The 25,724-nt window shown below is 47.6% G+C and overlaps 1 protein-coding gene across 1 annotated transcript; it reads left to right on the forward strand.

Moving 5' to 3' along the window:
• The first annotated feature begins 423 nt into the window (after window positions 1–423).
• LOC124690145 (tyrosine N-monooxygenase-like) lies at window positions 424–2,600 on the forward strand. Its single transcript, XM_047223574.1, has 2 exons — window positions 424–1,374; window positions 1,968–2,600. Exons 1-2 carry the CDS (start codon window positions 424–426, stop codon window positions 2,598–2,600), a joined length of 1,584 nt encoding a protein of 527 aa, XP_047079530.1.
• The last annotated feature ends 23,124 nt before the right edge of the window (window positions 2,601–25,724 follow it).

Below are 25,724 nucleotides of genomic sequence, written 5' to 3' on the forward strand. Positions count from 1 at the left end.
GAATCAGCCCTGTCCTTAGTTCCTTGCGCAGTTACGCTATGTGTTCTGATTTGTTCTTGGTATCGGATACCAGCGTTCTGCTGCTCGGCTGCTATGCAATTCGCGTCAAATCGAATATTTGTGTTTCTTACTAATTAAATCTCGGTCGTAATAATTGGTACCAATTCGTTCGATCAATGCATGGCGAAGATACAATATGTGTGAACTAACGTGGAGGCTTTATTTTTCCGCAAGTGGTTCAACTCGACATGCGATGCAGGATCCAATCGTTTCACGTCGATAGGTGTAGGTTCAAAATACATAAATAGGGGCCTCGAGCATGCACACAGACAGCATCAAGCAATTGCAAGCCTTCGATCGTGATCAGCAGGCCAAGTGGCCGGCCAACTAGCTAGCTAGCCAGATTTTGTGTAGAACTACACAATGCCGCAGGTTGCCTCCATCTCGCTGTCAGTGATGCTCGTCGTAATAATAACGGTCACATACTACTACCTCTTCCAGAGGTTTAGGCCAAAGCGCAGATGCTCGTCGGCGGCGGCGCCGCTCCCACCCGGGCCTCAGCCGTGGCCGGTAGTGGGCAACCTGCCCGAGATGATGCTCAACAAGCCGACGTTCAGGTGGATCCACCTGGTAATGAAGGAGATGGGAACTGATATCGCCTGCTTTCGTTTCGGCAGCGTCCACGTCATCTCGGTCGCCTGCCCTAAGATAGCCAGGGAGGTGTTCAAGACGCAGGACGCCAACTTCGCGTCCCGTCCGCTCACCTTCGCCTCCAGTGCCGCCGGCGGAGGGTACAAGGAAGCCGTGCTCTCGCCCGTGGGCGACCAGTGGAGGAAGATGCGCAGGGTGCTTGTCTCAGACGTCGTCTCCCCGTCCCGCCACAGGTGGCTCCACGACAAGCGCGCCGACGAGGCGGACCATTTCACTCGCTACCTCTACAACAAAGTCACTGGCGGCGCCGCCGTGGACGTCAGGCACGTCGCGCGGCATTTCACTGGCAACACCATCCGTCGGCTCCTCATCGGTAGCCGGTACTTGGGAGAGCCACAGCCTGACGGCGGGCCGGGGCGGATGGAGTTGGAGCAGATTGACGCCACCTTCGCCGTCATTGGGAGCCTCTTCTCCTTCTGCGTCAGCGACTACCTCCCGTGGCTAGTCGGCTTCGACGTCGACGGCCACGAGAAGATCGCCAAGGAGGCTAACGCGACGATGGATAGGCTTCAGGACACGGTCATCCACGAGCGGTGGAGGCAGTGGAAGACCGGCGAGAAAGAGGAGGTTGAGGACCTCCTCGACGTTCTCGTCACGCACAAAGACGGTGATGGCAACGTTAACCCGTTGCTAACCATTGATGAGGTCAAAGCACAGACCAAGGTACTTATATCTGAAACTAAAGCACGTGAAGTATAACGATCGAAGCTTCTGATCTGAAATTCTGAACCTGCATGCACGAGGTTGACCCGTCCCCATCGATCCTCGTATACTACTATTACATTTTTTAAATCAAACTATCAACACACTACGCGTGAGATTCCATTTTTGTTTGGAATAACTATATAATGCTATACGGAAAAAATACTTCCTCTTGTTTTGTTCTCAAGTCAAGTTTCTTATGTTTGACCTAGTTGTATTAATAATATATATTGGCTTCTATATATAGTAAAAAAATACATACAACATAAAAACATATTTCATGCATGATGTTTTTACTGATATTGATTTGTTATTGTAGTATTTTTTTCTATGAGCTTGAGCAATTTTAAAAAAAAGTTTGACTTAGGAATGAAACAAATAAGACTTACATTTTGGGATGGAGTGGATATAGTTTTCTTGGCTAGTAACACTTTTTATTAGAGCGGTTTGTAACTGTGGTAGCCGAATGGTAGTACTTGGTAACTAAAACACTACTAATAATATGTTTATTTTCGTTAATTAACTTGTGTGCACTGAATTTGCGATTCATGCAGATCATAATATTAGCGGCGGTTGACAACCCGTCCAATGCCGTGGAGTGGGCTCTGGCGGAGATGGTGAACAACCCTGAATTACTTGCGACTGCGGTGGAGGAAATGGACCGGGTGGTAGGTCGCGAGAGGCTTGTGCAAGAGACGGACATCCCGCGGCTTAACTACGCCAAGGCGTGCCTCCGCGAGGCATTCCGGTTGCATCCCGTCGATCCATTCAACTTGCCACATGTCGCACTTGCTGACACCACTGTTGCCGGCTACCGTGTGCCCAAGGGCAGCCATGTTCTCATAAGCCGGATCGGCTTGGGCCGGAACCCAACTGTATGGGACGAACCGCACCGCTTCAAGCCAGAGCGCCATATGGGAGATGGCATCAAGGTGGCGCTCACAGAGAGTGAGATGCGGTTCATCTCATTTGGCACCGGACGCCGTGGATGCGTTGCAACATCATTGGGGACAGCCATGACCGTCATGCTCTTCGGCAGGCTCTTGCAGGGATTCACCTGGAGCAAACCATCTGAGGTGACGAGCATTGATCTTAGCGAGTCAAAGAAGAATCTATACATGGCGAAGCCACTGGTATTGCATGCTGAGCCACGCCTGCCGGTGCACCTCTACAACCTACAGCCATAAACATCCATCATCAGCCTTCTTGATATTACCCTAGCTTTATCGAGCCTGATGTGGAGGTCTCAAAAAGGACGAAATTTATCTTATTGTTATAATCAGTTTATCTACTGAAAAGATTGTAGTATGCCACAAATGTATCTTGAAATTTTATTAGTGTTGTGGTAAAAAAACAGGAACACAGATAATTTAGGAAAATAAAGGACTAGACTCGAGCGTTGACGTGTCCGGTGTTTGCCCCATCGCCTCATGCACACACATAGTTGGCACGATATTTAGATGGTGGGTCCTGGCAACTTTCCAAGTGGCAGATATTTTTTATTGTCACACACCATATATACTTGAAGACCCGATGGCTAGCAATGCGTTCATTCTATGGAACTAATTAATATACTCATGTTTGCTCTAAAATTCCAACTAGTGCAAATCTTTCGCCCCCTGGAAGTTGCGAGGGAAATTCGATTGTGGGCCCTGGCAACTTCCAATTGTAGTTTTAAAACAATGTCATTCACCATACACTTGAAGATCCGACAGCTACCGAGGCATTCGTTCTGCGGGACTATAAAAATCTCAAGTTCGCTCAATATATTATTATAATTTTTTAATCTAGTGCGAAAATATGTGTTGTTATTCTCATAATTTAATAAAATGGGGAAATCATGCATGAGTTTCAAGGCCGGATTAACTGAGCCCTAAGAAAATCACAACTGAATTAATGGAAGTTGGGAAAAGAAGTATTTTCTCGTATTATTGGAACAATGTTTAAGAATGGAAGTAACACTTCCAACGGAAACATTCAATTAATTCGTCGGAAGAAACACATATGAGCTTGGTACTTGACAGGCGTAGAAAACAGGAGGCCATGGCAGCTCACAAGGAAAAGGCACAACGCTCGCGTAATCTTTCGTCTTGCACTTGCATTTCACCACCTGCATGGTGTCAAGGTCGACAGAGAACAACCATGTGTTGGTTCTTAGAGCGAGGATGGCAGACGTCATGCCGGCGGCGACAATCTCCAAATCACCGCCGCAAAAGTACTCCTCCTTGTACCCTGCGAGACCTTTGGTAGCCTCGATCAGCTCGAGGCTCTTCCGAAGCACCCATACGCCGGCACCATCGCCGTAGAAAGGTTTGTCAAAGACACGGAGGCTGCTGCCCTGCAAGCTGATGGCAGTCATGTACCTGCTGTCCCGGCAGGCGATGACTCGCACGGTGGACGCCCGGACGAGATCCGGCAACTCGATGGTACCGAACACGTCGTCAAATTTCAGCAACGATGACCCATCGCCGTCGTCGGTGAAGAAGTAGAGTGAGCACGCGTTACGGCCGACGAAACGCAGCGAGCTCGCGCCGCGAACATGCAAACGTGCTGGGCTCTTGGCGGCGCACCAGCCGGGCTCCCTGGTGCCAGAATTCTTCATGTGCCGGCGGCAGTCCAAGACGCAGGCGGTCACGGCGCCGATATCGTCGTGAGGTAACCCGTCGAGCTCCTTGTAGAGCATGCAGGTCACCCTGAACTCTGACATGGTAGGCTGCCCCCACCACCGGCTATTGACGCCGGCGCAGAGGTGCACGCCGATGCAGCGGTGGTGTCTCATCTCCTCGAAGCGGGGGAGCAGCCTGTACCTCCCTGTTGCCGGTGAGCAGACGGCGAGGTCGGGGAAGCTGCGCCGCCTCAACCGGGCGGTCGTCTTCTTCCTGAGGAGCAGGATGCTGGCGTCGCTGTCCGCGACCTCCCACGCCCTGCCGCCGCCGCCTGGGAGGAAGTCGAGGGAGAAGTGGCAGCTGTCGACGACGTCGCCGAGCGCCGCCGCTGGCGAGGACGGGACGAAGACGAGGCCGTTTGGCGGGGACGTCCGGTTGTAGTAGTTCCCCGCCACCGGGTACCGCCGGCCGGAGTCGTTGGCGTGGACCAGCAAGCGGGTGTGCGCGGTGATGTGCCGGCGCCACCGCTTGCACGTGGCGGCGGCACGGACGGCCGTCACGGGCGAGCTGACGCGCCAGAGGATGCGCCTGAGGAGATCGGCGGGGATGTCATGGAGCGTCGTCGCCCTCGCCGGCGGCGGCCTCTTCCTATCGTCCTTGCCCATATTCAGATTGTGCGTGCGTGTGTCGTGGTGTTATCCTATACTGTTCCGGCTGGCTGGGTTCTACGAAGTTAACGTGCCGCGCGCGGCCTCCACGTACTCCACCACGTCCGGTTGGAGATGCGCACGGTTTGGTTTGGATTCGAAATCCATTAAGATCTACCGGAGCCATTCCGATCCGTGGAACAGCAGGTCGGCCCTGGTTAATTTTTTGACAGCGGTTCTGGTTTTTTACAATCAATATCACATATATTTATATTGATAAATAGTTGAGATACCAGCTGACTTTAACTATTAAAAATAAAGTAACAATTCTTTAAGGTTTTCAAACTCTTTCTTTTTCCATGACACAATCTTGTACTCTCTCTAATCCATATTAGTTGACTCTATGATAGATCTACGTAGATATATTTTAGTTCTAGATACACCCATATTAATGGCAAGTAATATGAGTCAGAGTGAGTACATTTTTGGAGGCAGGGTGATCCACTCTCCCCTCTCCTATTCAACTTCATGGCGGAGGCGCTGTCGATTATTTTATCTAAAGCAAGTGTGGCGGGACACATCTCTGGGGTGGTGCCCCACTTAATTCAGGGGGAATTACGCACATTCAGTATGCGGACGATGCACTCATCATGATACAAGACGACGACCAGCGGATTGTCAACCTTAAATTTCTCTTGATGTGCTTCGAGGACATGTCCGGACTTAAAATCAACTATCACAAGTCCGAGGTCATTGTAGACAGCAAAGGGTTGTTGATCAGCTAATCTGCAAACTGGGAAAGTTCCTCTTCATATACCTTGGTCTTCCGATTGCGGATAGGAAGCTAACCATGGAGCAATGGATGTTTTTAATCCAGAAAATGGCTGCACGGATTGGACCCTGGTGGGGTAAGTTTCTTTCGTGTCTGGGACGTGTGACCTTATTCAATTCTTGCCTTGCTAGTCTTCCCATGTTTGCGATGGGGCTGTTCCTCCTCTAGGATGGAGTGCACGCCAAGTTCGACTCGCAACGTGCCCATTTCTTTTAGGAAGGATCGGAACCTAAACGTAAGCTAGATATGCTCAACTAGCCTGCGGTCTGTCGTCCCAAGGAATGTGGGGGTCTGGGCATCCTCAACTCCAGAAAGATGAATGTAGATTTGCTACTTAAGTGGGTGTGGAAGTTATATCAGAATGACAATCCAATTTGGAAACAGATCCTCCAGGCTAAATACAACTCTGCGGGTGACATCTTCACCGACACGAACCGAGGGGGGCTCGCAGTTTTGGCGTAGCCTGCATAAAATCAAACACATGTTTAAATTGGGTGCTAAGCATGTTGTTATGAACGGTCTCCGCACGCAATTCTGGATGGATAAATGGACGGGCGACAGGGCCCTGTCAGATAGATTTCCACAACTTTTTAAGTTTTAACATTTGTTTGTCTCAAATGGTGTCAGTGGCCCAAGTCTGCGGCCAGCCCGACCATCTACGTTTTAGAAGACCTCTGGGTCATGCTGGTATGGCTGCTTGGTACGAGATTAGGGAGATTATTGACGACACTAGGCTTGAGGATGGGCATGACGAGGTAGTTTGGTCCCTGGATCCTTCGGGTACGTATACAGTCAACTCCATGTATGCCAAACTTGCTCAGGGTGCATCTTTGGCGCATTTCAGGAAGGTCTGGGCGGCCCGTGTTCCACTCAAAACTAGAATTTTCTCTTGGCAACTAATCCTAGATCCTCTTCCATCTAGTGCCAACGTGGCGGCGCATCACAGCCTAGGGATGGGTTGCTGTGCGCTGTGTGGGACAGTTGAGAACGCCAAGCATATTTTCTTCCAATGCTCGCCGGCGAAATTTGCGTGGAGCGCCCTACATCAGCTGCTGGGCTGCAGCTGGTGTCCGACCAACTTTCCGCAATTCTTCGCTATTTTGTCAAGTTTTTCTGGCAGATTTCGTAGGGTTCGTTTGAATCATTTTTTTGGCTCAATGTTGGGCACTTTGGCTTATTAGAAACAAACTGACCATTGAGTCTAAACTAATTAACCATACATCATTTTCAAAACTATGCTCTTTATCCAGCTTTGGTCTCTCCTGGCGAAGCCCCAGGATCGTCCCTGCCTAAGGGGGTAGTAAGCGCGCTCAAGCAACTACGCACGGCGATCGTGGCAAGTGACTGAGGAGGACTGCCAACCTTCTGCTACCGTCTCTATCTATCTAGTTGCCTGGTTTCGGTCTGTCTTGGTGTTGTTGATTAGTAGACGGTACCCCGGAGGAGGGATCCTCACGAGGGGGAAAAGAAGTAGGGGCCATAGGGTGGAGTGTCCTCGGGACGGTAGTACGCGAGTTACCCAGCTTCGGAACACCTGCACGATGATAGGGTCTACTGCTGCTTGTCTGGAATTATCTGGGCGCTTGCGCGTTGTTACAATGGTTGTGGTCGTGCCTCTAGCACTACCAGAAACCGGTATTTTCCCCGCGGCCATGTACCTACAGGAAATTAGCATAAACCGTCAGGATAATAATTCCTGTCGGCTGACCGACAGGATAATTCCGCAAGGATTATTTCGACAGGGAAATTAAAAATGCCTGACGGTTGGCTGACAGGAATTATTTCCCTGACGGGTGTTCCTGACGGTGGCCCACAGGAAATTGTTAGTCCGTCAGGTTTACTAATTTTATTTTTGTGTCAATTGACCCACAGGAAAAAGCCTCCAGGAAAACCAAATCATATGAAAACAAGCCCACAGGATAAATGCTTGTACCGCAAGGAATTATAGGCTACATGACAATAGACTGCTCACAGGAAAAATCATCAATGAATACAGGTTCAAGCCAGCTAATGAAGTCCAGATCACATTCCAGAACGAGTCCACAAATAACAATGTAACAGTACACTAAAGGTTGGTGCCAGACATGACACAACCTTGCCCAAAAGCAAGTAATAACAGTGGCACACATACATGCCACTATCACTCTAGTTTCCAATACATTGCACATGGCAGTGCAATGTAACAACAAAATACATGAACTTCAAGGTCATACAGGTTCACGGTCAGGCCCATCACCTACATACATAACTTCACTATTTCCCATACATCACTTAACCTAAGTTTATCAAAGACAGTCAAACCACAAAAGAACCAAAATACCATAAGAGTGCCAAGAACTAGCTGAAGTGCAGGACACTAGTGAGAACCTCCTCCAGAAGCATAGTTACCATCACCATCTTCATTGTAGACAAAGTCGTTGCTATCACCACAAATGTTCTCACCATCATTTCTACCTCCATTGTTTCCATGACCAACAAGGTCATCCATAGCAGCATCATCCAAGCCTGTGTTCCCCTACAAAGTCATGTGCACCATGTAACAAATTAAGTATCTTATTAATGTACAGCTCAAGCAATAATAAGCAAAACTGAATTAGCTTAAGGTTCAAAGATGGGAAAGAATTTATGTGTTGGGGTACAGCTCATGCAATAATAAGCAAAACTGAATTAGCTTAAGGTTCAAAGATGGGAAATAATTTATGTGTTGGTATGTATTCTGACCTGGCTACGAACTTGGTTTCGACCTTGCTGGAACCATTCTGGCAGGTCTCTTCCCATCTCAGCAACAAGCATCTGCGAGAAGAAAGCATATTTATAAGGATTATGTAGTAGAACATATTTTTCCATTTATAGCTAGATTGTAACAGATCATACTTATCATTACCCTGAACATTTGGTCATGCATTTCTGTTTTCCTTGTTAGAATCTCATTTGTAGAACGTAACTGTTGATTCTCTTGGATGACATTACGGTAAGCAACAGAACTTGAGGGCTTCAGATTTGTTGCCTTTGCAGCAGAGATAATGTGGGCTTTCTTGACGGCACCAGTAGCAATTGATAGGCGGCCATGTGGCATGCCACCCGATGTGTTGTACAAGACACTTTCATCCAAATCAATGTCTTGCCAATCCTCTGGATGTGCTTTCTTAAGACCATCGCAATATGCATCCTATAGCAGCAACAATTATTTAGTTTGCACATAATTAATGAGCTAACACAAAAATAAAAGAAGGGGACATCACATACAAGGCGTTTTTGTGCTTTCTGGCTGCTGATTGCACCGCTACAGCCACTTTCATCCAAATTTTTGATACCAGATTTCATTGCAGCATATGTGTTCATTATCGTAGCCTTCTCAGGTCCAAATTTATGTTCCTACATGTGCAATATATAGTGGATAAAAGAATGGAAAAGATAGATTAGACTGAGTTAAATAAACAATAAGTTCATGTCATACCAAATACTGCCTTGTTTCTGTGAATGGTCGTGAACCTCCACGATTTTGAGCAACATCTAGAGATTTTAAGCGAGAAGCCTGCCCTCTAGACCTTGCTTGCTTGAACTCTTTTGAGCACCAATATCTGCAAATATGAGGCCATACTGTAGGACTGAACCAGTCCACTCTGCTAGCTAAGTATTGTTCAAGAGTAAGCTCCCTTGAACATGCCAGCTTGTCATCGAGTTCTTCTCCTTGGTTATCATAGTATATCTTGACAGCATCCACACGAGCTTGGTACATATTGTCTTTTACTTTCCTCCTCGCACAACCCTCTAAAATACGGTTAGCCTCTGCCTTATTAGGCTCGGTAACTTCAAACAAGCGCTGCAAATATAAATATGATAAGGAATTGCACAAGTAAATCAGATCACTGTCCTAAATATATTAGAGACAAGCAACAATCGAGAGAGCTCCAAATAATATTAGAGACTATTGAGAATCATACATACCCAAAATTCTTGCTTCACGCGGTCAACACTTGTAACACCTTCACCATCATGCATGAGATAATAATCTTCCCAGTCTAGTGCGGGTCGGCTTCCAGTGATTACACCATTACTATCCTTGACCTCAACCAGACCTGGGTATTCTCGCTTGAGAATGACTCCCAACTGTGTACCATATTTGTATGCATTGGAAATGGTACCAACATACTTAAATTGCCTATACAAAATGCAACAATGAGAATATAAATGCATAGGTAGCAATAGAATCATTAGAAGCCCAAGTAACCATGCAGCCCAAGTAACCATCAAATGTCATAGCCAGGTACTTACAGTTCACCATTAGGTTCAAGTTGGACCTTCCGACCATTAGGAGGCACTTTTAGTGAAGTACGGGCCCTCTTTGTCCTCCCTCTCTTCTTAGACTGTGAAGTACGGGCACAATTATCTTCATTAGTGTTGCTTCTTTGGCCAACACTTGAGTTATTGTTTTCACCAGTGGTCCTTTGGGAGGCATTGCCGCTTGAGTTACTGTCATCACAGTTGGTCCTTTGGGTGTTGCTAGCAGTCCTGTCACGCCTGATATGGCGAATCGTCATCCTGCATGATTACATTGAGATATTAGATCAATTTTGCAAACACTTTGTACAAATAACTTATTGCAATTTTTAACATAATGGAATTGACACTCAAGACCATAAAATAGATAACAACATTGTCGAATAAATAAATGTTCAAGACCATGCAGTGCACTTTCAGCCACAAAATTGGAAGCTTAATCAAAAATCATTTGGATCATAAGATGGGGCTTGATTCTCAGCATCATTGGCTACTTCGTCATCTTCATCCTCTTCATCATCTTCATCTTCACTGTCGCTAACTTGTTCACCTGCTTGCTGCTTCTTCAAACGCTCCAACTCCTTCGGATCAGTGATCTCATCTGACATCAATGGTGCTACAACTTCCAGGTCATCCCCCAAATCAATCACAAAGGTTCCTTCCAAACCATCCTCTTGATACACTAACACATCATTCACAGTGTTAGACTCATCCGTGTTGCCATTAGGAGGAAGATAGCCATGTGGAGGAACATGATACACAATCGACCATTGCGACAGATCTGGTCTGGTCTTACATGCGTAGGGTAGATAATATACTGGACTGACTTGACTAGCCAAGACAAATGGATCAAAATTTGACAGTCGAGATGTGTGCTTGACCTCCACTAAGCCCAAATTTTCAGTTCGTCTAACACCAGCAGGTGTTGGATCAAACCAGCGACAATCAAATAAAACTAGCTCAAGTTCCATGGAGCCTTCCCAGGTAATTTTGAAGATGTCCTTGATAACACCGTAGTACTCGAGCACATTGTCGTTTTCATCAAAAGAAGACACACACACACGCCAGTATTTATTGTTGACAATCCTGATTTCTCGCTTTCATACAACTCTGATCTAAACCTATACCCATTGATATCATATATGCCATAAGTTCTAACTTTACTGCGAAACTCATAGGACATTTGGCGCAAAGCATTGTGGATATTAGATGACTTCATACACTGCAAGGAATGCATGCTTATGTTAGTGCTAAATGAGTTTAGAGGGCAGTAACAAATAAGTTCCATCTGTCCAGGAACATTACATGTGTTTTAAACCAGTCAAAGAAATCAGGACCACGGCCTGATTTCCAGCCATTTAATCTTAACTCACGGAGTTGCTTTTCTGTTGGTTTGGTTCTGCTCTTCCATTGTTCTTTATCAAATTGTCTGCCAAAAATTTTCTTAAATCAGTTGTGTAATGGAAAATTGACTATTGTGAGTTAACTACTTAACTTATATTACTTAGATACGTACTTGAAGATATCGCCCATCTCTGGTATGTTGGTTAATATATAATAGAGAACGACCTTGTACTCCTCTCTGGTAAGAGTCCGAAAGCCTCGAGGGCTAATGCATCGCCCCGGGCATTGAAATATATCAAACTCACATGCAGGTACAAAGGAAGAGGCGCCATCATCATATCGAGGCGCCTTATTTCTAACAGAATGGGCTTTAGGATTGAAGTACAATGATAGAAAATTTGTAGTCTCCTCAACTAGATAAGCTTCAACAATAGAACCCTCAACGCGAGCCTTATTACGCACTTTTGGCCTAAGATTCCCAATGAATCTACATGGACAGATCATCAACTTAGGATAAATGGTACACACTAATAGTAGTGTATAACAAACTAATAGTTTCAGACTTACCTCTCAAAGGGGTACATCCATCGGGCTAGGACAGGACCTCCTAGTCGGGCCTCTTCGGGAAGATGTATGATTAAATGTTGCATGGGATTAAAGAAACCAGGAGGGAAGATCTTCTCTAATTTGCATAGAAGCACAGCGATATTCTCTTCCATTAAATGGACAACATCTTTGCTAAGTCGTTTTGCACATAGTTGCCTATAAAAGTAACTTAACTCGGCCAAACACAACCATACGTTCTCAGGCAAGAAACCACGGAAGGCAGCAGGGAGCAAACGCTCGATGAAGATGTGATAGTCATGACTTTTCAAGCCAAAAATTTTTCTTTGAAAGAAATTAACTCCACGTGATATGTTGGCTGCATATCCATCAGGAAACATTAATTCTCGGAACCATTTGAGAATAATTATTTTGGCATCCGTATCAATGCAAAATGGTGCCCTTGGCTTATGCCATTTTCCATTATCCTTTGGCTGCAAATTCAGCAACGGACGATCACAGATTTCAGCCAAATCTTGTCTTGCCTTTATATTATCTTTGGTTTTATCACGTATGTCAAAGAAAGTGTTCCATATAGCTTCACCAACATTTTTTTCATTATGCATAACATCAATGTTGTGTGGGAGCTTCAGTTTAGAAAAGTACTCTAGTTGTGAAAAGCAGCCTATGTGAGTCCAATTGTGCAACTTATTATAGTTCTTAGTATCAGCGACATTCTTGTGCATGTGAGCAAGCAACTCCTCTCCCGTTGGACGCCTTGGTGGCCCCTCAAGCACTACAGTGTCCTTTCTAAATGCATTGTCTTGGAATCGAAATTCATGATCTCGATGTAGAAAGCGTCTATGGCAATCAAACCAGCAAGGCTTACGCCCATGAGTGAGCTGAAATGCATTGGAATCAGCCAAACATATATGGCAAGCTAGCTTTCCATGGGTGCTCCATCCAGAGACCATACCAAGAGCAGGAAAATCGTGGAACTGACCATAGAAATGCGGCCCTCATAGGGAAGTTACGCTGACGAGAGGCATCCCAAGTCAGCCGCCCCTCCACAATTCTATAAGTTCATCAATTAAAGGCTGCATCGGGACACCTAGCTTCTTTCCGGGATGTTCGGGACCAGGAATAACAAGGCGAGAGGAATATGTACTCTTTCTTCAAAAGTTTGCCGGGAGGGAGATTTAATGGAGAAACAAAGGCGGCCAACATGAGTACGGAGCAGCACCTAAACCATAGGGTGTGAAACCATCTGTAGAAAAAACTAGCCTAACATTTCTTGGATCACTTGCAAACAATGGATAATCCTTATCAAATTGTTGCCAAGCTTCCCCATCACAAGGATGAACCATGAAATTAGAAGTAGACCGGCTATGTGACCGCATTTGTCTAGCAGTCTCCTCATGTGCATATAGCCTTTGTAGCCTTTCTGTGAAGGGGAGATATCTCAACACTTTATGGGGGACTTTATTTTGGCCTTGCACATAGCGAGAGGTACCACAAAAATCACACTTATCTTTTTGCTCGTTAGCTTTGTAGTATAGCATGCAATTATTCTTACATACATCAATTTTGACATATGGCATACCTAGGCCCTCAATCAATTTCTTGGAGCGGTAGAAGTCCTTACACATATTAGATTGCCCAGGAAGAAGTTCATGAATAAGCTCTAAGATAGCATCATAGTTTGCAATGGACATGTTGTATTGTGACTTTATAGCTAGCAAACGAGCAATGGCAGAAAGACATGAGTGTGTTGTGCTCTCATGGACTGGTTCATCGGCACTAGCAACCATCCTATAGAAGGCTTGAGCGGCCGCTGATGGCTCCTCCTCAATTGATGGGGGCTGCTGACCGGCAAGGTCAATTAACATATTGTCCATCCGGTCAGTTAAGAAATCCTCGTGAACTAATGATGAGCCGGCCTGGTCAGACATAACACCACGGGTTTCACCATGTGCAGTCCATGTTTCATAGTTTTCCTTAAACCCGTTGTAACACAAGTGCATCTCTATTTCATCCCTTACATGACTAAAATAGTTCCGACACTTGGCGCATGGACATGGACACTTGACGGTATTATCTTCAGCTACACCAACAATAGAGAAAGCATGATCTAAGAAAAGTTTGGTGTTCTCAATCCATTCATTGCTAGGGGCTCTACCACGCTGCCAACCACTATACATCCATGTACGATCTGCCATAAATAGCTCTGTGTTTGAAGATTTAGATTCATCAGTTATAAATTAGATCACAACGTTACAGCACACTATTCCTAGCGAATGTGTCAATGTATAAAAATAAGACAACAGAAAATAACACGGTAACAATCAGCGCATCATTTATCCATATGTTAATTACCATATCAAGACAAACATGTACTACCAAAGTGTGAGAGGTACCTTATTGATCCTTTCTTGCGCTTGACTCCAATTACGCAATATAATTCCTTCGTTTTTACACGAAGATTTCTAAAGATGCAGAACAACAGCTACAAGAGGTTGTATAGATGGGCTGCACCTTCCACAATAACTCCGGACAAGGATTCAAGCTAGGTCCTACCACCGGGCAGCACATCAAGCATGGAAAAAAAATCAATATGTCACATATCCAATACCATTCACTAGATATAATCAGATAAAATTTACTTAACTACCAATTAGAAAAAGAATGGACATCATGTTCACAAACACTACATATCCTCAACAGCATTGCAAAGTAAAAGTACATGACACAATTCAGTTTCACAATGGCATGCTAAAATGAAACTACAATAGCACCTAAATATTTGAGGTACAAAATAGAACAAAGCTATTTCTTTCATCATAAAAAAATGCAATGCAGTAAAAATGCAAAAGGCCCTAATAAGTATATCTAATATTTTCACTGAGAACAAATTCGAGCTAGGTCCTACCACTGTGCAGCACATCAATGATGGGAAAAAGAATAAATGTGTCACATATCCAATGCAACTTACTAGATAAATTCAGATCAAATTGACATAACTACCAATTAGAAAATATTCAGTTTCACAATGGCATGCTAATAATGAACCGGCAATAGCACCTTTTTGAGCTACAAAATAGAACAAAGCTATCTCTTGCATCCATCGCGCTCTTTCCTTTTCTTCTAAAACTAATCCATCCATGCATGAATTAGCTAGATCCTACAACATGCGGCACATCAAGTATGGATAATAAACAACCCAGTACAGTATTTACCCTTTACCACTCCAAAACGAATATGATGATGAAAAGAAAGGAGTTTGCGGTTCCTGTATAGGTCGACCGAGAGGAGCTGGGCGACGGCCGCCGACGGATACGGCGGCAGGCTTCAGACGGAGTTCCGGCCGCGAATGGGGAGGAGGCAGAGGGTGTAGGCAGGGGCGGCGCTCGCCGATGGAGATGGGGGAGGTTGGGGATACGGGAGTGGCGGAGCTGCAGGTCGGAGATGGCAATCGGCGGTGGAGGCGGGCGGCCGGCAATGGAGAAGATCTAGGCTAAGGGCGGCGGCGGTGAGTACGTGGAGAAGACAAAGAAATGGGGAATTTTTCTACTCCGTAAGACTTGCCTTATCTAGTAGTGTTCTTTTTTTTTTCTCCCGTGGGCTAGCTTACACAGGAATACAGAAGCCATGGCGCGAATACGCGCGGAGATGGAAATTTTAGCCCGCGAACTCGCCTTTCGCGGCTACCCGGTAGCGGGCTAACTGTAAAATAATTCCTGTGGGCTGAGGTACACACAGGAAAATGTGTTATCCTGGCGGGCCGGGCTAGCCCACAGCAAAATGATGTATATTCCTGGCGTCAATAAAAAACCCGTCAGGATTATATTTATTCCTGGGAACTCACCCGGGCCTCACAGGAAAATACCCAGCCGAGAGGAAAAGACCGGTTTCTGGTAGTGTAGGGCTCCTACGGGGCTCCTACTGCAGCTTGTATAGAGGTAGGGCCTTCTCGCCAAGACGACTAACAAATCTATTGATTGCTGCGACGCAACCAGTTAATCGTTGCACATCTTTGAGACAAGTTGGCATTTTGATGTTCAGGATAGCCTTGATTTTTTCCGGGTTAACTTCAATGCCCCTATGGGAAACAATGAAGCCAAGGAGTTTTCCGGCTGGCACGCCAAAGACGTATTTAAGCGGATTTAACATCATCTTGTACCGTCGGAGATTTTCAAAGGTTTCCTTGAGGTCGCTGATCAAATCGGATCCCTTTCGGGTCATGACCGCGATGTCGTCGACGTAGGCGTGCACGTTCCGGCCAATTTGGTCCTTCAAGCACCGCTGCATCGTACGTTGGTATGTGGCACCTGCGTTTTTCAAGCCAAAAGGCATAGTAACGTAGCAGTATGTGCCAAAAGGTGTGATGAACGAGGTCGCCTTTTGGTCAGACTTCTTCATCCGGATCTGGTGATACCCGGAATATGCGTCAAGAAAACACAGAAGTTCCGCTCCTGCCGTCGAATCCATGACTTGGTCAATGCGCGGCAAGGGGAACGAATCCTTCGGACAAATCTTATTCAAGCCGGAGTAATCGATGCACATTCTTAGTATTTCAGAATTCTTTTTGGGTACAAGGACGGGGTTTGCGACCCACTCAGTATGGATAACTTCTACTACAAAACCTGCCGCTAGTAACTTTGCTAATTCCATTCCTATGGCGCGGCGCTTCTTATCTCCAAAGCGTCGTATAGCTTGCTTCACCGGTTTTGCACCCGGATTTATGTTGAGGTAGTGCTCGGCGAGTTCCCTTGGTACTCCGGACATGTCAGAAGGTTGCCATGCGAAGATATCCATGTTAGCTCGGAGGAACTCGACGAGCGCGCTTTCCTATTTGGGGTCCATGTTGGCTCGACCGAAACCTGCTTGGAGTCTGTCGCCTTCAACGAGGTCATGCTTCTTGGTTTCTATCGCGGCCTTGAACGAGGTCTTCGGTTCGGAGATCTGCTTCTTGGTGGTCTGCATCTCAGTCGGATCCACCGCGGCTCTGTAGCCTTGCAGCTCCTCTCCAGATATGACGGATTCTGGAAAGGCGGCCTCGCCTTCCTCGCAGTCCCTAGCTTTCTTGTAGTCTCCGGATACGGTGATCATACCGTTAGGACCCGGAATCTTGAGCTAGTTGTAGATGTAGCATGCCCTGGCGTGAAACTTGTGGTAGGTGGGCCTGCCGAAGATCACATGGTAGGAGCTTTTGAAGGGCACCACTTCAAACGTGATCATCTCTTCGCGGTAATTATTAACATCGCCGAAGGCCACGGGAAGTTTGATGCTGCCCAGGGAGTTCGCCTTTTTACCCGGAACCACACCGTGAAACTCAGTGGTGCTATGCTTTAGCTGGTCCTTGGTTAGGTTCATCCTCTCCAGAGTCTCCAGGTACATGATGTTCAAGCTAGCTCCGCCATCCATAAGGCACTTGGAGAAGTCATACCCGTCAATACGGGGACTCACAACCAGAGCATAGCATTCTTTGGGGATGACAGCCGGATGATCCGACCTGTCGAAGGTGCAGGCCTTCTCCGACCACTTGACATACTGCGGCACAGCCGGAACTGTGGCGTTCAAGAGCCGGAGCGCCGATTTTTTGGCACGGACTGTTGGGGTTCCAAGGAAGGTGTGGAAAGCTCCGACACTCTTTTTTCCAAAAGGGTTGGACTTGTTGGCTGCGGTACCCTCCTTGGGATCCGGCGAAGCGTCATCTTCGTCCATTGCCTGGGAACTGTCCTCTTCTTTGTCCTTGTTCTTGCCCTTGCCTCCTTTGCCACGAGGGCGGTGCTTCCGGGCTCGCTTGTATCCTGCCTCCGGGTCGTTCTTCAAATCGTTGACCCACTTGCAGTTGTGATTGGTCTGAGTGGATTTGCCCGTAGCCGGATCTAGATGAGCCAGGCACGGCATATCCATGTATTCTTCATACGTTTGGGGGGCGCGGGATCCGGCAGCGGTGATCTCGTCAGTGCGCTGCTGGCCCCTGCCTGCTCCGCCTCCATGTCCGCGGCCTCTTCCGCCTCCTGGACCTCCGCGTTGGAACGTCATGGCGACCATGTCGGATCCTCCGCCTTTCTGGTCTTCAGAGGGGTTCTTCCGCTTGTTGCTGCTGCTGACGCCATTGTCACGGTTTTTCTTCTGTTGGTGCAGGGGTATGGCTGTAGCTGCGAGATCTCCGCCTGCGTCGTCATCGGCGGCAGTGTGATCGCTGGCGATGTTTATCATTTCATCAAGCGTGAGTTTGTTCGCATTCACCAGGCAGGTAAGCTTGTGCCGCAGCAGCCTTCCTCGTTGCAGGCCACCAATGAAGGCGTGCATTGCTGTGCGGTTATCTACGTTCTCGCACTCGTTTCTGGTCGCCAACCATCGGGTGAGGAAACTTCTGGATGTTTCACCCTTCTTCTGGATGCAGGCTTGAAGGTCGCTGGTGGTGGCCGGTCTCTTGTAGGTGCCCCTGAAGTGGTTCTCGAAAGCCTTTTTCAGGTCAAACCAGCAAAAGATGGTGTTTTCCTCGAGGTCGCTGAGCCAAACACGAGTTGGACCAATAAGGTACAACTGGAGCATGCGGCAGGCTATATTCGGGGTTCCCCCGGCAAAGGTTACTGCATTGTAGTAATCTTCGATCCAGGTATCCGGCCTCTCGCTGCCATCATAATGCTTCAGGTTTCCGGGTAGCTTAAGGTTCAAGCTTCTTGGCTTTGGTTCCTCTCGGATCATCCGGCCAAAGCACTTTGGGCCGATGTAGTCGGATCTGTACTCGTTAAGACGTTCCCAAGCGTCGCGGGGACCGCCGCCAGGGGTCTTTGAGCGGGAACGGGATCGCCGGCCTCCGCCTCCGCCTCCTCCTCCGCCTCCACTGGGTGGTGGCGAGGGAGATCTGCGAGGGGGCCTGTAAGATGTTCTTCCGCCTTCAGATTCCCGGCGCTCTTCCCACGGCTGGCTCCGGCTTCAGTGGCTCTCTTCCTCTTGGTGGTGGTCGCCTCCGTCGCTCCGGCTCCTGCGGGGCTCGGGCGCGCGTTCTTCGTTCCGTCTCCTTCTTGGTTCAGGCTCGCGTCCTTGGCTTCTACGAGGCTCTGGCTCGCTGTCTTGGTTCCGGCGAGGCTCAGACTTGCGCTCTTGGTTCCGGCTCCTGCATGGCTCCGGCGTGCGCTCCCTGTTCCTGTTTCTAGGGGGTGGCATATTGTCGCGGATGTTTATTCCACCTGGCCCATGAGGCCTAGTGTTTCCGGCAGGACTGCGACGACGAGGGGGCAGCGGAGGACGCGGAGTCCAGGGTGGTGGTGATGGGTTACGATATTTGTCTCTGCCAGTATACATCGGGTCCTTTCCCTTTGTTGGGTTCCTCGGGTTTGAATCCGAGGGCACGGGGATTGGATTTGGATGTTCCCTGGCTTTTCTCCTGCGCTCCGTGGATCCGGTGCGCGACTCGCCATCACGATGTTCACTTCCTAGGGCGTCCTTCTGCGCGGTGGATAAGCAGTGATCCGGGTTGGATTCCAACCTGCGCGAAGTATCTGCCTTACTCTGTTGCTGCATTGCTGAAGCAACGAGCTTCCGGACATAGTTGATGTCAATCTCCTCGTCCTTCTTTTTCAGGAGCTCCACAGGCTTCTTCATGTTGTCCTTTGGAGTTGTGAGCGGCTTCTGTTCTGTGGGGGTTGCGAAGGTAATCCTGCGGGGAGGGATGGCTTCTCGCCTGATTCTATCTTCCTCCTCCTGAACATGCTTCACCTTGGCCTCCCAATGCTTCTCGAGTTGCCTGACCTTTGCAAGAGATTCATCGACCTCGCGATCCTTCTTCTGAAAGTGGACCACAAAGTTCGCAGCTTCTTTCCTCTCATCCAGCATCGCAGCTGCGGTGTTGGCAAACTTCTTGGCGGTAGCCAGCATCTCCTTCCTTGTGGCTTCTAAAGCCTCCAGATCTGCGGCGTTGTCAGGGGTTATTGGTTTATTGAGGATATCAGACTGCGCGACTAAATCCATGCGTGCTTGCTCGGCCATCTCTTCTGGGGATAAAACTTCCTTGTGCGGTCGTTCCCGTGATAACGGAGATCCTGCGTTGGATGGTCCTGGGTCGGAGGTGGAGTCTTCATCTTCCGTTTCCTGCTGATCCAGCGGTGCTACGGTTGCTAGAACCTGCATCAGCTGGGCGGATTCTGCGTCAGCTTGCTCACCACCTTCGAGTTCTTCGAGCTTGCGGTTGAATTCTTCCGTATCCATGGAGGAGGAATCACCGGAAGTTGGGCTTAAGTTGCCGAGGATCGATTCCTCAGGATCTCCAGCTCCATCTTGTCCCGGAGCGTCGCTGTCTCCGACAGCCTCCTGCTGATCCGGGGCGTTGTTTCCGGGTGCCTCAACCTGCATAGGATCGACTCCGCCCTCAAGAGGGGCGGCTCCTGCGGTATGGGCCAAGAAGTGCACGAAGTGGCACCTTTGCTTCTCTAACACCTGGGAGACCCAGGCGGATCTGCATTGGTCTTCCACCGTTTTCTCCTGCTCAGGGGCGGATTGGGTGGGCTTTGATTTTTTCAGATCTAAGGCGGAATCCTCCTTAGGAAGTTCCTGCGACTCAGATCGGATTTTCGTGACTGCGTCCAGCTCAGCGGCGGTCGCGTCAGCGTTACTTACCAGAGCGTTTCCGTCGGAATCGACGGTTTCGCCGATGAAGATGTGGATGCCGCCGATCGGGACGATGGAGAGCTTAACGGGGTTAGCCTTGGCCGGAATCCAGAATTCGTCCGGAGGGACGATCGGAAAATTCCTGGCGTAAAGAACACGCCCCACAGCGATCGTGTCGTCGAAGCTTCCCATGGCGGAACCCTCCTGGTTTCGGCCTCCGGACGCCTCAGGCCCCACGGTGGGCGCCAACTGTCGTTGCTTAGTAGACGGTACCCCGGAGGAGGGATCCTCACGAGGGGGAAAAGAAGTAGGGGCCATAGGGCGGAGTGTCCTCGGGACGGTAGTACGCGAGTTACCCAGCCTTCGGAACACCCGCACGATGACAGGGGCCTACTGCTGCTTGTCTGGAATTATCTGGGCGCTTGCGCGTTGTTACAATGGTTGTGGTCGTGCCTCTAGGGCTCCCAGGATCCGGCTTATATAGGCGCACGGATCTAGGGTTTACATGGAGAGTCCTAGCCGGATTACAGGTTGCCTATCTACGGTACAATGTCTTGCCGTGCACGTCAAGGATCCGCCTTCCATCTACGTCGTACTGGATCCGGGTCCCTCATGGGCCTTCACGGATCCGGCTTCCTCCGAAGGTCGGTTAAGATCCGGCTTCCTAATCCTGGGCTGGACTTCATCCTTCATGATCAACAGCAACTGGGCCGCCCAATGGGCTACACGCCACCATCACCGTCTATGGGCCACCCGGGCTTGCCGGATCTTGGCACTGTCGATGGTACACCCATGAAGTATACCCACAACACTTGGGGAGGCCGACCCCTGTTTCATCCTAGTTTAAACTTTGGCTAAGCTGCATGCCGCAGCATGTATCACCTTATGTTGAACCTTGGGGCTTTATTAATTTAAAGTCGGGCACGTTCTGCCTTCTATCTAAAAAATACAACGAAGGTTCTTCCATATTTTAATTCGAGCCGCAATGGTAAAGCTACATGCAAGCGTAGCCATTGAGGGACTCAATCACCATCGGCAAGAGTACTAACACTAGTATACAAGGGAATATCAACCGGTCAGCTTGGCCGACATTGCCAAAAACCCGAGAGTACAAATCACCATTGTTGAGGACCGGGACAAATATTTCGAGGACAAACATCCGCGTGGCAACCATGAGAAAAGATGCTACATAGATCGGTGAGCAAGATCCGAAGAATCATACCTAAAAAAAATTAGTCTTCCAACACCATCATTGATGCTAGGAGGAAGATCTGGTCATCGAAAAGTGGCCAGAAGATCAATTATTCTAGACAATATCATCCTCATTGATTTGGGAACCAAAAGAACAAGACTACCCAAAACCCTAACCCGGTCTTATAGAAAAACACTACTTTTAATGAAACATCCACTCATAGATCGGGTTTCCCACCCCTCCTGACACTGATGAGGCTAGACGGAGGAGGGGGAACCGAACTATGGTGGGGTAGGAGGTGGAGGCGACGGCTCTGTTTCTTTCAAGCGGTGGCGCAAGCACGATACTTTGGCAGGCGCCAGCGAGCGGATGAGCCAGAGGGGCTTATCAAGGACGTCGAGTGGCGAAGGACGGAAATAATTTGAGGCCCGGGGAACTCCCAAAAATATGCATATACAGAATAGTCCGGAGGCATTAATGTTATTTATAATTCTAACACGGGCACTTGGTATAATAAAAATAGAAACATATTTGAACATAAGCAAAACTTAAAAAATAAACCAAGAATGAAGCTTTGATGATCTATAAATTCATGGGAAATGGCAAAGCTCTATCTTTTTTTACTAGGTCTTTGGTAATTTTATCATTCAAGACTTCAAGTCATCAAGAAGCCATCATGGACATATTGTTGCACAACTCCGTCTTGATGATCTTATCAGCGAGAAAGCCTTTTCAATTGTTGTCGTTGCCACCATTGAAAGCAATGCCAACTCAATGACGGGTTAAACCATGGAAAACATGATGCTACTTTCAAATAGCAAGACAATCTCTAAAGCCTTTAATCATCCTTGTAAGAATGATAAATAGCTCAAGGTTATCGTGTATATTCTTATGCTTATAATAAGATCCTTGATAAATCTCTGTAAGACGAGAAATTGTATTCATATTAAACTTAGAAATTATGCCTCTTGAGTCAAAAGAAGAGAAGTTCTAAAGCAACTTTTAAGATAGTTCATTAAATCGAGATTCAAAATCAGAGGTAATTTAGTCTATAGCAACATAGAAGGTGTCCGCGCTGTAAAGTATTAGTACTGAAGCTTCCCCTCTTTTGATTTCTCTCATTTTGTTACCATTTTATCATACTTAGGATTGTGATGGAAATTTATGCGCAAATAGACATCTTCAAAGCCTCTCAACCATCATTTATCCAACTGAGCAAGCATGTTCTCACATCCTTAAACAAAAACATTGACCGAACTAATACGGTTATTATTTTGAATCGGTAAAATATACGAATCCAAAGTATAACCTAAAACATAAACCATCGTATGCTAGAGCTAGTTTGGGCCATAGCCCGTAAGCTAGGAGAAATACCCTCAAGTACTCCTTAAACTAGATGACCTGGTGCGCCCCGACGCAGAGGCAAAAACGAGACAACACTGTAACGGTAAGTTTTAAATGGTTAAAAAGTAATATTAATTTTCTTCAAAAGTACATACTAAGTAGCATTATTTTCGTCAATAAAAATATAGCACGATCATCACTAAGAAGCAAAGAACAAATACCTATAGATAGATAAAAATATAGCAGGATCATCACTAAGAAAATCGAGGATCACAATACTAAAGTTCCAATACAACAATGGCAATAGGGGCAAACCTCGTATGAAAATTTAGCTAGTATTCAATGACAATGTCAATAGACCTACATTATACGAAATTTTTTCCAATGCCAGCAGAAGTGGTTTGGCTGGTTGTAGTAAATAGCACAAATGTGTTTTTAGACAACCATACAAATATACAAACATGCCATCAAAAATTGTTTCGCCTTAAAGGCAAGACAAATATTTATGTCAATAGACCTACATTATACGAAAATTTATCCAATACCAGCAGAATTGGTTTGGCTGGTTGTAGTAAATAGCACAAATGTGTTTTTAGACAACCATAAAAATATACAAATATGCCATCAAAAATTGTTTCGCCTTAAAGGCGAGACAAATATTTATGACAATCTCCATCAGGTCAGGGTGAGCAAACATTTCCTACCCTTGCAGCAATACCCACGAGTGAACACAGAGAACTGCAATTCATTCAGTAAAAACCTTATCAAGCTGCACAACCTAAAGCGAATGAATTGTCATATTGGCTCTTAGATCATCTAAAAAATAGGGAAAAGAGGCTTGTTCAACCATCACCAAGCGACCCAAGAGTTGCTGGTGTCACCAATGCTCTGCACTGGGCAGATTGAAGCCCTCTGAATCCTGACATTGTTTAGAAAATATTAGATAGATACAGATGTTGCATAATTTAAAATTGTTGAGGGCATGATATGTAATAGCGAAAAAAAAACTACAGAGAATTACACCAAGTGACGGTAGGTTACCTGTCGGAGAAACAATTTATCCAAAAGACGTGATTAGGGCATCTCCAACGGGCGAACCAACTCCAGCGGGGCGACGCATAGTGACCGGGTCATCCGCAGCGACGCAAACTTGGCCCAAATATGCGCCTCGGATGCGTCTCTCCGGACGCTACGCGGACGTGCAAAGTGTTCGCTCGCGTCTAGTGGATGTTTCGTCGGGCCCGCATGGCAGTGACCTAAGCTCGATGCGTCTTCTCAGTCGCGCCAGTACTGGCGCCGAGGCGTTGCTTCGGCATGCCGCGGCCGCGTAATGGTGATGCCTCGCGTGGCGCGCAGCCGTCGCCTACCTCTGTGCATGAAGTAATGGCGATGCCATGCGTGCCACGGCCGTCGCCTGCCTCTGGCCTATATAAACAGGGGCACGCGCATCTCATCTCCTCCCACACTAAATCCTAGCCGCCGCACAACCTCCACCGTAGCGCCGCTGCCGCTCAACCTCCATCTTTGCCACCATGAGCAGCGCCGGCCACGGCCAGGCTGCCGCGCCTCCACCTCCGACTCCACCTCCCCTGGCCTCGAGCTCCGACGACGAGTTCAACGACGACGACAACACCGACGACCTCCTCGACCTGGTCAGGGATGCCAAGTTCCTGGCTGACGCGGAGAAGGAAGCAGAGGAGGGGCAGGCGGCCCACGTGGCGTTCGATGCCGAGATGGAACGCCGAGGGTGGCGGCCCCGCAAAGGACGACGACTCCGACATCTCATGGTCTTCTGATGAACCTGATGCGCCTACCCCGGAGGAGAAGGCGGCGGAGCAGAGGGCGTTAGTCGACTTCTTCGAGACGCTCAAGAAGGCCGAGGATGCCGCGAATGAAACGCTGAGACGGTGCCTGCTAGAGGACGCGGCGGCGCACCGAGCTCTAGCGGCCGCACGGCTGGCGGCGGAGAAGCATACGAGGGAGGGACGCAACGACAGGGCCTGGCCGTCAGGCACCAAGTAGTCTAGGCTTTTACCGACTGTAGTTTGTATAGGTTGTAGTACATTATGTTTTTTAAATATTAAATGCAAAACAAAAATGGGTCGCCCCCGCTAGGAGCACACCCAGACGCAAACGGATGCGGTCAAAATATGTCCGCGTGACGATGCAAATGGACACGCGCGATCACTTTTGGGCGCCCGATATGCGTCGCCCCGTTGGAGATAAGGATGGCCCACACATATTGTTGGTAAGATGACTACTGAGGTCTAATCAACTTACGCTATAGTGTCGAGTACTGTGCTACTATTGCTCTACAGTGGCCTACTGTGAGCCTATCGATAGCTGGAAGGGTGCATATGTCTTGTCGCTAATGCATGTCCTCTGTCTTGGATTCAGAGAGATCGTGCTACCCTTCCAGCTATCGACAGGCTCACAGTAGGCCACTGTAGAGCAATAGTAGCACTATAGCGTACAGTTGATTAGACCTCGATCAGTAGTCATCTCACGAACAATATGTGTGGGTCGTACCTTAATTTTACCATACGTGTTAGATTGACTAAAGTATTATGAGTGACGTCTCATGAATGTTCTTTAGTAAACAACCAAGTATGATGTATGTAACTCAATTTTTTTATGTCCCCTTGGTCTATTGTTTTGACTTTCGCCATACCAAAATTCGTTCTCCGCTATTGCACTCAAACTATTCAAGAAAAAACGCATGCATCTGACTCAAGGTAGAAGGACTGCCCTACCTTGCCTTACTGATATCTTCGCCCATGACGTCGTCCTCCACCGTAGTTCGCCCGATGATCCATGCATGAAGAAACTAGCGCGGACGGACGCATTGTTGGTCTGGTTTCGTGGCCTTGTGGTCGTCTACCTGCTTTACCTGGCCATCAACG

This window comes from Lolium rigidum, chromosome 2 (assembly GCF_022539505.1).
Source record: "Lolium rigidum isolate FL_2022 chromosome 2, APGP_CSIRO_Lrig_0.1, whole genome shotgun sequence".
In the NCBI taxonomy this organism is placed as follows: domain Eukaryota; kingdom Viridiplantae; phylum Streptophyta; class Magnoliopsida; order Poales; family Poaceae; genus Lolium; species Lolium rigidum.

Bases quoted from the DNA above. Each gene is read 5' to 3' on its own strand.
- LOC124690145 (XM_047223574.1), top strand. From the start codon at position 424: ATGCCGCAGGTTGCCTCCATCTCGCTGTCAGTGATGCTCGTCGTAATA. The intron at 1,375-1,967 runs GTACTTATATCT...CGATTCATGCAG, and splicing joins AGGTCAAAGCACAGACCAAG to ATCATAATATTAGCGGCGGT.